Consider the following 18,260-nt stretch of genomic DNA (forward strand, 5'->3'; position numbering starts at 1 on the left):
TTAATGTAAATACAATTGGTATCTGAAATCATCAGCAGTTCAACTGAAATTCACCGTGACTGGATGGATGCCGTAGTAATTGGTTTTACTTCCCTCCGATGCCAGTTTCATTAGCCGTTAAAATTTTCTGCAAATGTCACCACTTTATTTTACGTTGTAAGTCCCTCTATTGCGTCGATGCTATATAACATGTTTGAAGATAAATATTGCCCCATTGCTGACTTTCTACAGTCAGTTCAACAAACAGTAATTGGAAACAAAACTATAAATATTAATGTTGATAGTTGACATTTTCAACATACAATCATGTCTGGTGGAAATTCAGACTAAATAGAACCTGTTCATTTGACCACAGCAGTAGAACTATAAAATTAACCCAATAAAGGTAGGACATGCCTGTATCCTAACCTTAGAAAAAATATGGCCTACGCAATCATTTCAGCATACATATGAAATTTATAAATCATAATCCTTTACACATTAATAACTTAATTTGTACATTTGACGCTGGCCTTCTTCCCCCTTCTGTTGTCTTCTGGAACAAAAAAGAATAACACTTGCTGATTTCTGCCTACCAAGTCCTCAAGTTTCGAATGCTTTGATAGGAAAGAGAAACAAGGAAACCTCCTGTATTCTGTTTGTCTCCAATCACTGTTGATCATTTTTGAAAGGTGATAGCAGACGTGTGTGCAGAGTAGCAGCGCAAAATGCTAACCTTGTCGAAATTTGTTGGGCAGAGAGTGAGTATTCCTGAGGAGAGGATCATATCTAGCCTCTAGAAAAGCAGTCGGCAACCTGATGATGGAAAGCAGTTGCATGTAAAAAGAAATAACTCACATTTATATCATGCCTTTTAGGGCCTCAGGCCATCCCAGAGCACACTACAGCCAATCAGATATTTTTGAAGTGCATTCACAGTTATACTTTAAAGAACTACAGGTAGCTAATTGTTTATATTCATTCATGGGATGTGGGCATTGCTGGCTAGGCCAGCATTTATTGCCCATCCCTAATTGCCCTTGAGAAGGTGCTGGTGAGCTGCCGCCTTGAACCACTGGCAGTCCATGTGGAGTAGGTACACCCATTGTGTTGTGAGGAAAAGAGTTCCAGGATTTTGACCCATCAACAGTGAAGGAACGGCAACATAGTTCCAAGTCAGAATGGTGTGTGACTTGGAGGGGAACTTGCAGTTAGTGGTGTTCCCATGCATCTGCTGCCCTTATCCTTCTGGGTGGTACAGTTTGCGGGTTTGGAAGGTGCTGTCGAAGGATTTGCTTCAGTGCATCTTGTAGGTGGCCCGTACTTCTGCCACTGTGTGTCGGTGGTTGAGGGAGTGAATGTTTATGGTGATAGATCGGGTGTCAATCAAACCGGCTGTTTTGGCTTGGATGGTGTTGGCTTCTTGAGTGTTGTTGGAGCTGCACTCATCCAGGCAAGTGGAGAGTATTCCACCAGACTCCTGATTGTGTCTTGTAGATGGCGGACAGGCTTTGGGTAGTCAGGAGGTGAGTTACTCATCACAGGATTCCTAGCCTCTGACCTGCTCTTGCAGCCACAGTATTTATATGGCTGGTCTAGTTCAGTTTCTGGTCAATGGTAAACCCCAAGGAAGGTGTTGATAGTGGGGGATTCAGCTATGGTAATGCCATTGAAGGTCATGGGGAGATGGTTAGATTCTCTTTTGTTGGAGATGGTCGTTGCCTGGCACTTGCACAGTACGAATGTTACTTGCCATTTAGCAGCCCAAATTTGCACACAGTAAGATTCCACAAACAACACTTAGATAATCACCAGACTATTTGTTATTGGTGTAGATTGAAGGATAAATGTTGGTCAGGACAGCAGGTATCAGAAATATTTTATGTTTACCTGATTGTGCAAATTTGGTTTATTATTATTTATTGAAAAAAATGCTACTTCTGATAGTGTAGCACTCTGTCAGTACTGCACTGATACGCCCACCTGAAATATGTGTTTAAGTCTCTACAGCAGGGCTCGATCCCATGAAATTCTGACTCAGAGGGGAGAGTGCCACCATTGAGCCAAGGATTGTAACAGAGCTAGATGTGAGAGGGTTTCTAAACCGCAGCCTGGTGAGTTTAGGACAAATCTTTTTCTTGCAGCAAGCAGGTGCAGTTGTATTCGTCATACTACACTCAACAAAAAAATTGAACAAGGTAGCTTTTCTTCAGACGTAACTTCTATTCTGGCAAGGTTTAAAAAAATGTAGTTTTAGTTTTCATATTTTAAAAAGTATCATCAAATTGCCAGCAGTTGGCATTGATCTATTTATATAAAAGGGAATAGAAATATGTATGTGCTGCATTGGAACCCATTAGAAATACTTGTCAGGTTTTAGTATGGCATTATAATTTTCAGCAAGAGTTTTCATGTGTTCTTTTTTCGCCAAAGAAGAGTCACTCAGTCGATCAACCATGCCAAAAGACCCATCTTGATGGAATCCATTCTGCCTCTCAAAGCTCATTTGGACAAATTGGCAGTAAATGTGGCACTGAGGAAGTAAGTGAGTTAGGCTCTCCTGTGATCGAGCCTGAAGGTGGAGCTTGGAATAGTTGTTGGGATTTGTGGAAGGAGCGGATTGAACACACCCTCTTCCTTTCAATAGTTTGAATGCTGTCAGTAGAAAATGGCTCCTGTTGACTAAGGCTCTGAGGTTGTAGATTCTTAAACAACTTGGGCATCATGACCATTCCATTTGCACGCAAAGCACCACAGAAACTTTTAATTTGACGCCTAGTCTGATTTATAGCTTCCGACATCTTATCAATCGCTGAACTTTTGTGAGTCTATGAAAAGTGATCTCTGCATTGCATTGCAGACTAAGGGTGAATGCACGTGCAAACAGAAGGGCATTGTGACACTGGGTTTCTATTTAAGAACATAAAAATCAAAGATGAAAAAGCTGTGCAAAGGTCTATGGAACCCAGCCAACAGACTGTCTCCACACTCCGACCCAACTGAAAAAAATTAATTGCTGTTAATCAAACAGCAGTTTATCATTGTTAAAAGAACCTTGCACTTTGCAATGGCATAATTCCAATACGTTTTTAAATATATGTTCGCATTTGGAGAAGTGCAAACACCAATACATTTAGGGCTGAGCAAAGTTCAGTTGTGACAAAGTTGAAGTGCACTGGTGAGAGCTTTATGTGGATTGTATTTGGTAAGGGTCCAAAAACCTTTTGGACAATAGGTACATATAGCTTGTTAAAGTACGAGAGCACATTATCTTGATTCTTGGGATATCCTAAAATGCTTCATATACGACAACAATATGCATTCATATCACAGCAAGATGTCCCAGGCTACTTTATACTCAGTGGTCTGAATTACGTGCAAGCCAGACTCAGGGGATGTGGTAGAAGGTAGTGCTTAAAAGCTGGGGGAATATGTCATGGGGAGGGGAGGGGTTTAATGATGGAGCCCAGAGTGTTGGGGGAAGGCGACTGAAAGCAGTTCCAAATTGTTCGAGTGGAGGGAGGCAATGTTTAGCATTGGAAGACTGAAGTGTGCTTGAGAAGTAGAAGAGCTGGAGGAGGTTGATTAGGGAAGAAAGCGGGAGGCTCTGGAGGAATTTGAAGGCAAAGATGATTTTGGTGATCACAAGCAGTTCAGGAAGCCATTGGGAAAATTGACACAAAGTGACATAAGCAGTGAGGGTGGAGGAGGGTGGGAGATGGGCAGTGGTTTAGGGCTGGAAGTTGGCAGTCTTGATAATGGCCTGGGTGTGGGATTGACACATAGCAGGAGCTGAGGAAGGTAGGCTAGTTTACAAATGAAGCTGATGCAAGAAGAAGCTGTTACGGAAGGAACGCTGTCAACCTTGGAAGAAGTGGGAATAGAATCACAAGAGGGCAATGTTGTGGAAGAGGATGGTGAGGTTGACTGAATTAAAAGATGCAGATTCAGAGAAATTAAGGAGGTTGAGGAGTGCTAGTGCACCACAGTCGCACAGAATGTTGTTGGAAACTTTGCCAGCATCACCTTAGAGCTATGGAAAGATGAAAGCCGGATTACAGGGAATGGTGAAAAAGATGCCACAGAATTGGGTGACGATGATGTGTTTTTTCATTTGTTCATGGGATGTGAATGTCACTGGTAAGGCCAGCATTTATTGCCCATTCCTAATTGCCGTTGAGAAGGCGTTGGTGTCACCATCATGAACCACTGCAGTCAGTATGAAGTGAGTACACCCGCAGTGCAGTTGGGAAGGGAGTTCAAAGTTGCTGACCGAGGAATAGCGATCTATTTCCAAGTCAGGATGGTGTGTGTGACTTGGAGGGGAACTTGCAGATGATGGTGTTCCCATGTGCTTGCTGCCCTTGTTCTTCTAGGCAGCAGAGGAGGTGCTTTCAAAGGAACCCCGGCGAGTTGCAGCACTGCATATTGTGGATGATACACACTAGAGCCAAAGTATGCAGGGGTGCAGGGAGTGAATGTTTAAGGTAGTGGATGGGGTGTCAATCAAATGAACTGCTTTAGCATTGAGCTTCTTGAGGGTTGTTGGAGCTGCACTCACCCAGGCAAGTATTCCATCACACCCCTGACTTGTGTCTTCTAGATAGTGGACAGGTTTTGGGGGAGTCAGGAGGTGAATCACTTACTGCAGGATATCCAACTTCTGACCTGCTCTTGTCGCCACAGAATTTATGTGGCTAATCCAGTTAAGTTTCTGGTCAGCACTGACCTCCTCTCCCCACCCTCAGGCTGTTGATGGTGTGCACTGAGAGTGCGTGAAGCATGGGGTGACTCGAGGTCGCTGAGGGTGCTGAGTAGTTTTTTTTGCTTCGGTGAAATGAAGCAATTCATGAGCTCCTGTCAGTTGGCAGAGTTTAAAAGACTGATTTAATAAAATAGCAAGGAAGTTCCAAAACATCAGCGGGAGGCTTGGGTGGGCAGTGAATGTGCACCTTGAAGCAGGGCTGGTAAAGGCGAGTACATATAATGAGTTAATTGGAAGTGCAGAAAATATTGTATGATTTCTTACTGAGCTGCAAAGAAAGTGAAGCATCAGTTTATGCAGCACTTTGGCGTTAGGAGGAAAGACTATCTACATTTTGTGTAAGGGGTTGATGGAAGATGTCGGTAGTGGTGGGGGTTTGCTCAGGGAAATAGATTCTGAGATTTCAAATTTTTAGCTTAATGAAACATTTCATTAACTGTCTAAAGAGATATACAGCCCATAACTTGCTGTGCAGAGAGTTTAGATAGTGAATCTTTAGCCACATGATCTTTTCCAGTACAATTAGGAATCTGCATAAACTGGACTAAAGCCTTAGGCAGGGAAAGTTGAAAGTGCCGCAAGACAAAAGCCAAATGATCAGTCTTAACCAATGCATTAAAAAAAATGGTGGAAAGATTAACGCATATGCTGGCAAGCGTACGGCAAAATGCTGAGGCATTTATCATAAACCTGCTTTCTTGAAGACTGCAAATTAAATCTGGAGAGATCTTTGATTATTGTGCACAAATGGCATGGGGCAGTAATCGTGTACTGTACTGTGGATGAGAAATGCCTTGTTTTGTACAAAAGACAGAAGCCACCTGTTTCACAAGGAATAAATCTGAGTGGAACTCATGACATTTGAAGGGATTTGGTCCAAATATGTGGGTATGCAATGGTTTGGCCACTAAATTTTAATGTGGAAAAATAAAAGGGTATTTACATTGGACAAGGACCATGAAGTGCCCCCAGAAGTAAAGGTTAGGGTGATAACCACCCACTGCACATAAATAGTCAATGTGAAGCTGTATCAAAAAGGTTAAGAATGCTGGACTGAATCCTGAGGGCACTTGATTACTGGTTGAAATAGATCATTTGAGGTCAGTTTTGCAATATTGTATGCAATTTTTAATACTGTACATTTGAAAGAACATTAGTGATCTTTGCACTCTTCACAATTCAAGAATGATTCTGGAATATCTATTTTCTCATTGCATATATATATAGTATATATATATAAAATGTACACACACACATAGACACATATATAAGCCATGTATTTTGCACAGATACTTAGAGGTGACTGAAATGGAAACTGAATCTTGCTGCCTCCTGTTTTCTTTCATTGTGCAATCAATAATAATTTTAAATAACATAATTCCTGTATAAAAGCATTGTATATTTGTTGAGACAAATGATTGGAATTAAGCTAATGGCTTATGAGCGGGGCCCTGTTAGCTCAGTTAGCTAGATGGCTAGCGTGTGGTTCAGATTAATGCCAGCAGCGTGGGTTCGATTCCCATTCCAGCTGAGGTAAACTGGGACCTGACTCTTTGCCCTGCCCCTGAGAGGGGAAGGCATTGCAAGCCACCACTGACAAAGAACTGCCAAGCAAACAATGAGCGAAGGACCTGCCTTTGGGCAGAGCACACATGAATGAATGAAGTGAATGTATAAGAATATGATCACCAATTTTAACTTGAGACTTTTCCTTTGTAATTCTCTACTGAGATGAGCAGGAATGCTTTGATATGCAGAGAAAAGGTGGATAGTCTTTGGATACAGTCAAACAAGTCCTTGATTACAACAAGTAAATAGGGTTCTGTTGAAGGGTCATTGGACTCGAAACGTCAACTCTTTTCTTCTCCACCGATGCTGCCAGACCTGCTGAGTTTTTCCAGGTAATTCTGTTTTTGTTGTGAAGTAAATAGGGTTGTCCATTGATGCCTTCCATCTCAAATTTCTGTCCTATTTATTTACTTTGTATGATTATCCTACTAGAGGAGTTGTGACCTGCTACCAAGCTTCAATAACCTAGTGGTCTATGCCAAGTAGCTGCAGGATCCTCCTAATATTTATTCCTTATCTTTAAGTTACTTTTATGCAGCCGGTAAGATTATTCCTGGAGCAGTGAGTGTATGACTCCATGATACATTATCTTCTACATTGACACCAGCAAAGCGAAGATCATAAAAGTAAGCTTGGGTTTGCTGCTGTCTAGGTGGATAATCATGTAAAATCTTATGTCTGGCCAACTGCTTTTCACATAGTAATGTACCAATTACTGACCCGGGGCACTTACTGCAGATCTTAGGAATGTTTTACAGCATGTGAACACCTGGAGGTTAAGATTTTTTTTATCATCAGTTCCATGAATTTAATTGCGGGCAGCAAATCATAGTTGGCTCTTTCAGGCCCTGTTCATCACAAGTTCACCCAAACCTGAGCCACTGTTGCCAACTAGGTCTGTTGCAGATTGATTGAGAACGGTAGTGACTTGTGATCATTGAACTAATACTGGGCAGCCGCTTGCACAGCATAGGGAAACTGAGAACAGCTAAATCAATCAAACAAGCTGCTGCCTCAGTTCTTTGCTGCAATACATTATCGCTCTTCGATCACTTTCAGTTACTCTTGGAATCACCTTCTTGCCCTTCTGGTTATTTGCTGTTTCTGAAATTGGTTGCACAGGTTCAGACAGAAGCTGTTTGTAACTTTCATCACAACTGGAGAGGTGTTAGTATGTAATTTGAGCGTATTATCAGAACTGCCTTCCCTTCACTGAGCTTTTTAATTGTGGAGCATTGTGTGACAACAAATTCTCCATGTATTTTATAATATTCTTCAACGTTTTACTTCTACAATTCCAAAATGACTCCTTTTTTAAAAAAAGTGTGGCCGTTAGAGGGAAACATTTGAGGATAACTTGGTCCGTGCAGCACTCCTGGAGCTGCAGATGACTTTGCATTGAGCGTAATGCATTGATAACAAAGATAATCCAGAGCTATGTAAGTGGTTTTACTCACGAGTCAATTTACGCAGGTGCTCAAACTGCGCCAGAATTAATTATTATTCTGACTGTGCTGTAAATTAGAAAATTATTTCTGCATTTATTCAGGATGTCTTTCATAATCAGCCATTTAAGTTTACAGACTAAAATATTTTTTAGGGGGTGCTAGGCCAACTGTGAGATTAAATCAAAGCTGCAAATTAAGACAAGTATCCATATTTACAGTTTTTTCTTTGTTGAACAACAGCTCAATCCTGGGAATTATTCACTTCAACTCAGGAATTTACTTGAGTGCTTTATTGTTGCATTCTTATTCACAAAATTGTGGAAGATTGGTTATGTAAATATGTCCTGCTGTTACTTGGGGTTTAGGATTTTTCTTTAGCATCTTGTAAGCTGCTCACCAGGTGGTGATTTTATCTGCATTCAACTTGTGACCAAAATAATTATAGATCGCAGATATTCTTCAACTCCTTTTCTGAAAATGTGATGCTAGTTTTCATCTCTTTGTTTAGAAATAACTGTTTATAGTACTTAGCATTTAGAAAACCGAATTAAGGAGTTGTACAGTGAAATCAGGGATTACTACAAAAGGCTTTTTTTTTTATGATAGCACAGCAGCTGTACTACATACTGGAACTCCAATATGCTTCATCCTCCGCTAAAAGGATATGAATTTGTGGCACCCCGATTGAGTCTCAATTTCTATTGTACTGTTCTGGGAGGCAAAGAACAGAGGCCAGCTTCACCTTGGGGAGGAAGTCCCAACTCTCTGCTCTTCTTTACCAGAGCTCCGTGATTGAATCCCTCCCATCAGGTTTCTGCCCCAGCCACAGTTCTGAAATGTCTTATCAGAGTCACAAATGACATTGTATGAGGTTGTGACAAAGGTAATCTATCCCTGGACAGAAGCAGAGTTAAAGTTTCAGGTCTATGACCTCTCCAGCTCTGACTTGAAACATTAACTCTTGTTTCTCTCTCCGCAGATGCTGCCTGACCTGCTGAGTATTTCCAGTATTTTTTTGCTTTTATTTCAGATTTCCAGCATCTGCACTGGGAGCTGAGATATTGGCAATGGAAATTGCATCATGTTTTGTCAAGTAGTGTGCTGGAGAGGATGGACCCTAAGCTCTGTGCAAAGCTGTGTGAAAACCTGGTGCTGGATTCCTCCGTCCTCCTTGACATTGCACACAGGCTTTCTGGCAGCTCTGCAATAAGCATCAAGTATCTAATTGTGCCTGCCCATCGGAATTCTTTTATAGGCTGCCCCATCAAGGTCCTTATCTGAGTCCTCTGAAGCAGAACCCGTGAGCAACCAGGCCCTCTGGGGCGCTGGCACCTGCTTTACCCTTGCCCTTGCCCTGGCTGCAGGACACTTGTAGACACTTGTCATCTCGTAGTTATCCTCTAGATTACCCGCAGGGTCAGTACCCCAGCTGGTGGCCACAAGTGCAATCAAGTGACAGCGTTTCTTCATCTTGGCTGTCTTTCTCCTTCATCTGTTGCTCTCCTGCCGCTAACTGACCAGATTTCACTTGTTCGGTATCTGAAAGGAGAAAGGAACAAGGTTAGATTTATGCTGAGGGAGGGGAGGATATAAGATCTGTACACTCACACTATGGGCAGCTTGGGAACCTGCCCTCCACCATTTAGCTCCTGTTGCCTCAGTTCTACGCGAACTTGTCCTGCAAGAGAGCAGGTAGTGTGTCAGTGAGTGTGGTGCAATGTGTTTGGGCGATGTGGCTGTCATGATTGAATAGCTGGCAGTACGCACCACCTGTGAGATGTAAATGTGAGGCTGGCATCAGTGTGAACAGTGTGAGAGTGAGGTGAATCTATGAGTTAAAAATGGAAAATACTGTAAATACTTAACAGGCCTGGCACATCTGTGTGAAGAGAAACAAAATTAACAGTTCAGGTTGCAATGGGAGTTTAATGTGTTAAGAATTGACCACAATCCACCTCCAAACTGTGCACTTCTGGTCTTAGTGGAGGGAGGATAGGGGAGCAGACAGTCAACCTGTGGCCGGGCACAGCGTTGGCGGTTTTATATTTATCTACCGTTTCAAATTTAACACTAGCCATCCTCAGGAGACCCAGTAGCTAAAGGAAGGCAAGGACTCTTGGATCAAGGAGGTAAGTGCTTTTCCACTTAGCAATTGGATTCAAGGCACCTTCCTAGCCAACGCCTACCTCTGCATTTGGCATACGCCCCACCCGTCTAATCTGCCCCTAGCCCAGACCCCTCCCACACAACCCTGCCGACAGCTGATCGCTCAGGCCTCCAATCGCATCCCCACAACCCCCGCCGCAAGCCTCACCCCTGCACCGGCCTACAGCCTCATCCCCAGCATTCCCTGCTGACTGGAAGTCGATTCTGTCAGTTTTTTTGTTACCTCCATGGCTTTGCAAAAGAATGTAAGTAAATTGCTTGTTACTTTGTCCTGCTGAATATCAGCTATCGTAGTTCTTAGCTTTTTTCTCTACTTGTGAAACTTGTTCAATTGCATGAAATTAAACCAGTTTATAATTATGAAATTATCACATGGTTGGATTATTACAGATCAGCCATAATCTAATTGAATGGTGGAACAGACTCGAGGAGCTTATTGGACTGTTCTTCTTCCTATGCTTGCATGTTTTGAAATGTAGTAGTGAGACCTTTACAGTGCAGATGCCTTTTAGAAAACCTAGGACTTATGGAATGTTACTTTTGTTTTTGTCATCTTACTTTGGCATTACTTAATGGTGCAGCTTCCCTAACTCCCCATCTAAGTTTAAGGAGCTGCTATCTCTTTGCTGGACATGTTGCATGCATTTGCGCCACCTGTAAGTGTTTGCCAAACGCTTATTTGTATTTGCAAATGTTAATCTAATGAATACTGTCCTTATTATTCACATAGGATATTTTTTACAGCTCCCAACCCCTGGATTGCTGTTCCAGTGCCATAACCAGTATATTACTTTGCCCATATCACTTTTAATAATATGCTGTAATACTTGGCAAATGATGAATCAAGGGATAAGGATAATATTACCTCATGACTCTTTTCTTTTGCTAACCTGGTGAATTTTGACTGCTCTGCTGAACACTTCTAGACACACATATCAAGAGACACATTAACAACTACATGGCTTTGTGCTGATAGATGCAAGTTGTGTTCTATTTTATTATCCTCAAACTACCTAGCATGGATATAAGTAGTAATTCATGTAGCATAATATGACTTGTCAAGCATCTCATAGGAGACAGCTGTATGCTCCCTAATTTCTATCAACATTTTCTGTGTCAGCAGGATTAGGTAGGTTATGGTTACTGTATAAGCTTATTTCTTTATCAGGGAACTCAAAAAGTAAAGAGAAAACTTAAGGCAAATATCGAAATGAGCACTTTGATGTGAAGTGCAATATGAATCAAAGACACATTAAAATGGCACGGCCCCAATACCATGTCCTTATCCCAAACTCAGAAAATGATAAAAATGTCAGCACAGAAGGCCATTCAGCCGAATGGTATTTGTGGTTGCTGCTGGCTCCACATCAGTGCTACCTACCCTGATCCCAGATCCCTGCTCTTCCCTAATACACTTGAATAATTTTCTTCTTTAACCATGCCATCTTTAAATGTTGTGGTTGACCAAGCTTCAGTTGACACTCGTGGCCATTGTATGTATTACTCTGACACACCTTAGTTAATCTCCATCTATATGCTTCCATTATTAATGCTAAAAGTGCCCCCTAATTCACCAATCTACAGAAATAATCTTCTACTCATAGCCGTCTCAAACTCTGTCAACACTTCTCTAGATCCCCCATTTATCTTATCTGCCCTGGCCCATGCAGTTGCAGTTTATCAGTGTATGGTCCAAATGATTCGATGCGGAGCTTTGCCTTGGCTTCAATATCCTTTTTAAAATAGGGGGCCAGAAATTTGGCAGCCAATCTGAGCGCAACACATTGCCTTTAAATAATAAAGGATTTGTATCTATCTAGTACCTTCCATGTTCTATGGAAGTTCCAATGTAGTTCACAGCCAGTTAAGTATTTTTGAACTTTTGTCACTGTTGTAATATAGGAAAACACAGCACGGCCCCACTAACAGAAGTGAAGTAGATAACCGGTTAATTTTTTTCCAGTGGTCTTGGCTGCACGATAAATGTTGGCCAGGACACTGGGAGACTTGACCCTCTGTTCAATGGATAGCTCCATGGAATCTTTTACATTTAGTTGAGAAGACTGATATGACCTAAGTTTATTGTCTCATTCAGAAGATGGTGACCCAGAAATTGGGTTGTGTTGCCCCTGTTTTTCAGGTGCTTTGATGACTCCTGAGTGCCCAAAATGACTTACAGGAAGCTGGCGCGCACTTCTGACTGGATGTGCGCTGCCCAGGCAGCATTTACCCACGCCTGAAGCAGGAGTTAAGTTCTTTTACACATTCAGATATGCTGTTTAGCACTTGCTTCAAATACCCGTGGCAATATTGGTTTGCCTTGCGACAGACTTCACTGGCTGCACCCTGGGCAACCAGCCCCGCAGAATGGCTGCGATAAAGTCACCTGTAAAACATCATCCTGATCTTTGCCGCACCTGGTCCCCAGATGACTGACCTCCAGGTTCTGGTCCAGTCCTGGACCTATGACCCCTCTGTCCACACCACCACTGCCGCATACCGTCCCAAGGCACAAGCTGCGAATTTTTTTACCTATGTTGCACTAGCAGTGACCCAAACTTCCATTATTTATCTTTCTGGTCCCCTCCCAAATTATTGTCTCTATATAAATGAGGTTCGGCGTCCAAGATCTGGGACTCCTTGGACCCTGCCATTCTTGAGCAGGCCAGTTACCCTACAGCAAGGTAGTGACTGCTCCCATAATGCTAGGCTGGCACCGCCACTAGTGCAGGATGCCCTCAGTACTGCATTATGGGGCTGGATGTTACACTCCCCCACCAGCAGACTCGAAGGCAGATTGGGAAGGCATGTAAAATCCAGTGGGTGACCTTCCTGCTGCCTACTTGCCCAGCCCCATCCTTACTGAAATTTTACGAGGCGCTGGTGAGGTATTGGGCAGGCCACCTGTCCCTTGGGCCTATTGGGGCCCTTAAGCGTCCAATTAATGGCCTCGCCGGCTATCACTGGTACTTTACCTACAGTGTGGGAGAGGCACACGCCATGTGGGAAGCCCATCAGCTTTAGCTGTGCAGCCTGCTGTTGGGCAAGGGGAGGGGGAAACTCCTTTGTGGGCCCACTGGGCCCATCGGATGCTCCCCACCACCAGGTCTTTCCCCTTCCCTTTAATGCTCTCCCTTAGCCTCTTGAACAGGGCCACTCTCACCATCTCCCGGCTCCCGCCACCCTGCCCCTCCATCTCAGAGTCCCCCGAATCCCAAAACTTAGCTGGGCTCCCCGGTGTGGTGGGACTGCATGTGGTCCCAGCAGTGGCCACCATGGCCATCTGGTGCTGCTGGCTGTGCAGAGCTGCCGGCCAATCCGATTGTCTGGCAGCTCTCTAAGGTGGAACTTCCTCCTGAGATAGGGGCGGATGTCTCACCTTAAAGCCATTAAAGCTGCTCCCAGCATTAAATTGCTGCGGAGCAGCCATTGGGTTTGTGAGCAGCTCCCCCTGATTCTTTACCCTAGGGTGGGGTGGGGAGCACAGCGCCCCATAAAATCCAACCCGTGTTGTCAGCCTAGATTATCTGCTCGTGTCTGCAGTGAGGCTTGAACTTTTATTCATTCGTGGGATGTGGCCGTCATGGGCTAGGCCAGCATTTATTGCCCATCCCTAATTGCCCTTGAGAAGGTGGTGGTGAGCTGCTTTCTTGAACCGCTGCAATCCATGTGGTGTAGGTACACGCACAGTGCTGTTGGGGAGAGAGTTCCAGGATTTTGACCCAGAGACAGTGTAGAAATGGCGATATAGTTCCAAGTTAGGATGGTAAGTGGCTTGGAGGGGAACTTGCAGGTGGTGGTGTTCCCCTGTGTCTGTTGGCCTTGTCCTTCTAGATGGTAGTGGTCGTGGGTTTGGAAGGAGCCTTGGTAAGTTCCTACAGTGCATCTTGTAGATGATACACACTGCTGCCACTGTGCCTCGGTGGTGGAGGGAATGAATGTTGAAGGGGGTTGCCAATCAAGTGGGCTGCTTTGCCCTGGATGGTGTCATTGGAGCTGTACTCATCCAGGCAAGTGGAGAGTGTTCCATCACACTGACTGAACTACTGCAGCTCTTCCGTCACTATATTTGTTAGCGTCTCTGATATTCCTTTATTCTGTACTATAAGTTGGCTTTCTTTGTCCATTTTTGGCCTACCTCATCTTGGATTTCCTTTTGCTCTTTATGTGCCAAAACAGGCATTTGCTTATTACTCTTGACAACTGGTCTTTTGGTACACATTCTAAGCCCACTTGGTGGGTTCTTTTGGATGCTTTGGGTATTTCTCTTGTTTTCCAAGACAGAATTTTTTAGTGTGCCTCCACCTCAGACTTTATTTTAGATCTCGTATTTTTTTATTTATTATAGGATTCAGGTCGTGGCAGCAACCACTTTACTCCTGGTTGAGCACTGACTTCTGCATCAGAGTGGATTTGCCACTTAATCAGTCATCCTGATTATCACTGAGAGAGGCTGCCAGTGTCGTCATAATTTAACGAGGAGCATAAACTGTCCTGAAATTTATTGTGTGAACTGCTCCACATTATGAATGGATAATTTAATTATCTTGAGGCAGATTTTACAATAGGCTAGTGGAAATAATATGGAATGCAGCATGAGAAACAGCCGGGCTTTGTTTAAAATTCCGTGAGCAGAATTTCAGAGGTAGGGTGATTTTTTTTTTACTTTTGTTGTGAAAGTGTGTGAAATACTATGAGATACTGCGTAAGCATGTCACTTTTTCATTTAATGTATGGCTCTGAAAGTGCTGGATGGCATTCCTTCCAACAACTCATGCAGTGCTTGTTATAGAAAAGCCAAGAGCTGTGTTTTCCTCTGATGGCTGAGGAATTCCAATATTGAGGAGCATGAGACAAATTGCCAATTTTATTATCTTTGGCTTTTACCTGCTACATTTTTTTCATTGCTAGTTAATATATTCCTACTGTTAGATTTTCCTGCACTTATTTGGGGGAAAAATTGGGTAAGGCAATGGGGATCGTGAAGTGCAACTAACCCCATGCCTGTTCCTTCTGATGCAGGCAACATGCAAATACTGCCTGCTCATTGATATGGTTGTAGCCAGTGATTAGCACGTTGTTGAGCAGCCGCACGCCTTAGTAGGGGGCGCAGAATTGTGAGAGGGTAGCACGAGTTAAACCTAGCCTGTGCTACTTAAAGCAAGCCTCTGCCCCTTAAAGGCGAGGTGCACTCTGAATGCAGCAGGTGCCAGAACTCATCGTGCTTAATTCATTGACTTTGACACAGGAATGACACAACATGGCTTTGTGCGAGCTTCAGCATTCTCTGATGCAGCACTGGGGTCCTTGATGACAGGAGGAGAGAGATCCTCTATCCACAGAGGAGGCAACGGGAGCAGCTAACTGTGCAGGTCAATGCCAGCAGTGTAGCCCTCAGTACCTGGATGCAGTGTCAAAAGCAGTTCAATGACCTCATACGAGTGGGCAAGGTCAGTCAATGTATGTCAGCCAATTCAGGTGCCACTTGCCACTGACTGCATCGTTAGCCTCAGTGCAACATACTCCCATCACTCAGGATTTTCTCATTCATCCTATCTGCTGAACCACCAATGAGTTCACAGTGGGGAGAGGGATTCTGTGGAAAGGGATTCACTCAGTCATCACACCTGTGGGTTCACAAGCAACTGCAAGGTTTGGATTCTACTCCTAGTGATATCCAGGACTGAACCATGTTCATTCTGATTGTCCTGACCTGTTGATGGGGTTCAATATTCTGAATAAATGTGAAATAAATTTTAAAAAAATACTCCCATCACTCACCCAACAACAATCTCCATCAATCACAACTCATACCTAATATTCATCACTTCACTTCACGCCCCCATGCTTGGCACTGCTGCAAGCCTCACACACACACCTTACAGCTTGCATACACTGCTGGCTATTCAACCATGACAGCCACATCACCCAAACACATTGCATCGCGTGCACTGACACAATTCCCTCTCTCTCTTGCAGGAGAGATGATGCACAAACAGAGGAAGCAGGAGCTAACCAGAGGGGGACAGGCTCGTCTGCATGTCCTCACTCCAATGGGGGAGACAGTGCTTGCCACTATTTCAGTGACCATTACTGAGGCTGTGGCCGGTCACGATGTTGAAGATGAACAAACACTCAAACCAAATCGTCCTCCTTGCTTTCCACTCCCCCCTCATCATACAGTTTCTTCTGATTTCTAAGCTGTACATGGTGTTAAACATGCGCCTCTTTTGCAGCACCCCCCCACCCAAACCCCAGTCCTCGAAGTTGAGGGGGAAAAAGACTGATGAAGGAACACCTCAGACTCGCAGCCACCAGCTCTCTCTGCTGTACACACTTTAGAGGGTTTTGTTTAGAAGTGGAAACTGATAGTAATGAGTCACCAGGCATGAGTGGTCTGTAGCCAGGGCAGGGGGAAAGGATATCTCGGTGCCAATCTGCTCGAGGATCAGGTCACACATGAGTTCTGCTGCAGAGAACTCATATGAGGTCTTTGATGGGGGAACATAGAAGAAAAGGTTGTCAGGTTTGCCCACAGAAATGTTTGGTGCATTGGCAGGCCTGCTAGAAAGCTTTCAGTCACTGAAAAGAATCATGGAGGAATGTGGCATTCTAGGACACAGGGCTTTGTGTGGAGCTTGGAATCCATTCTTCCCAGCACGGTGGCCCACTCCAACAATGGACCCAATCATGCAGTGGTGTCCGATGGACCTCAGTTTCCATTGTAGCACAAACTGAAACCACCCAATGTCTGAGTGCCACACTGCAAAGCTCAGACTGATGTCAGAAAATGCTGGAAAAACTCAGCGGGTCTGGCAGCATCGGTGGAGAGAGAAACAGTTAATGTATCGAGTCCATATGACCCTTCTTCAAAGCGAAATATACAGCTTAGAAATCAGAAGAAATTGGGAGAAATGGGAAGCAAGGGGGACTTGAAACGTTAACTCTGTTTCTCTCTCCACAGATGCTGCCAGACCTGCTGAGTTTTTCCAGCATTTTCTGGTTTTGTTTCAGATTTCCAGCATCCGCAGTATTTTGCTTTCATCAGACTGAAGTCATGCAAGTTCAGACTGCTGCCGTCATGGCTCCAGATACCAGTGCTGTAGAGGCTTGTATCTATCCTCATTGCTGGGATTGCTGAGGCACCACTCCAGGGGGTGGATGGCAGTAGCTCCATGGAGCACAAAGCCTCCCTCAGGATGACAGCATTTACCGCCCACCACTGCTGTTGCGCCAGTGCTCTTTCTGTTGCCTGTCAGCCAACCAGTCCAGACCGCTGCCACCCATACTGAGCTCCCATTGTCTGAAACCGGGCCTTCTACATTCAGAAGTGCTTGAAGTTGTCCCACAAGACCGTCTGCAGTCTCTCCCATGTAAGGTCAGCAGCCTTCCGTCAACCATGCTGCAGCCATTAGATGGACAGGCAAAGGAAGACAGGCACTAAGGGAATGCACAAGGGTGATTTATTGACTTTTATATAGAATATTGAAAGGTTTGTTTGTTAAAATTGGTTTGGAATGTTTGTTTAATGGTGGCTTTTATTTCTGATGGTCAGTTAACAGATGGTAGGTAAGGTGTGGGACTGTTGGCGAATGGGGAATTAGAGCTGTGTTCACTGGTACTGCAGTCACAGACAGCCCAACCAAAAAGGGGATGTGTTAGTTGCCTCCTAGTTTCCTCCCTGCTGCTCCTCCTCCTCTGCTGGTCACTGTATACCTGATGGTAAGGTCTCATGATGGTGAGGTTGTGCAGAATGCAGTAGACTATGACAAATTGTGGATCGCACTCTGGTGAGTACTTGTAGGACTTCCCCAGAGCCTTTCAGGCAGCTCATTACATTTTCTGTGGCAAAATGGCTGTTGTTACATGCATGCTGCCCCAATGTTCTTGGGCTGCGTACCAGAGTCAAGAGTCAGATGGTCAGTGGGAAACCCTTATCACTCAGTCGCTACTCTCTGGTTTGTCCTGGTGATTCAAATATTTATGTGACACATACTACAGTGGACTGATGCAGAATAACTGCATCATGACTGCTGCCAGGATATCTGCACATGATGTGCTGCACAGAGAGTCTAAAAATTGCAGTTGTGATACTTCCCTGCAGCTAGATGTAGTGCCTGCAAAGTAACACCTGGCCTCCTGCACCATGGGTGAACTCCTATCCTGGCGAAATCACGTGCATGCTCCAACTGCCTCTCTCTACAAAGGGAGAATCCTGTGTATTTCCTCTCCTGGCTGACATCGCATCAGTCACCTCCCTTATAGAGCTGTGAGCACAAAGTACAAGGTGCTGAAGATATCGCCTACTCCAACCTTTCCAGCTACAGGCAGCG

General features: G+C 44.1%; 1 protein-coding gene across 10 annotated transcripts in view; it reads left to right on the plus strand.

Annotated features, from left to right (window-relative positions):
- The window catches only part of LOC144693365 (gephyrin), a 447,589-nt gene that overhangs the window by 41,435 nt on the left and 387,894 nt on the right, over positions 1-18,260 (plus strand). The window contains exon 2 of one of the 10 annotated variants that reach the window (XM_078563209.1): positions 6,838-6,939. The exons of the other annotated variants lie outside the window; for them this stretch is intronic. Coding sequence (XP_078419335.1) covers position 6,939 — 1 coding nt within the window. The 5' untranslated portion in view covers positions 6,838-6,938. The remainder of the gene's footprint in view (positions 1-6,837; positions 6,940-18,260) is intronic. 10 annotated transcript variants of the gene reach the window in all.

The sequence above is a fragment of the Cetorhinus maximus genome, chromosome 18 (genome assembly GCF_964194155.1).
Source record: "Cetorhinus maximus chromosome 18, sCetMax3.hap1.1, whole genome shotgun sequence".
NCBI lineage: Eukaryota > Metazoa > Chordata > Chondrichthyes > Lamniformes > Cetorhinidae > Cetorhinus > Cetorhinus maximus.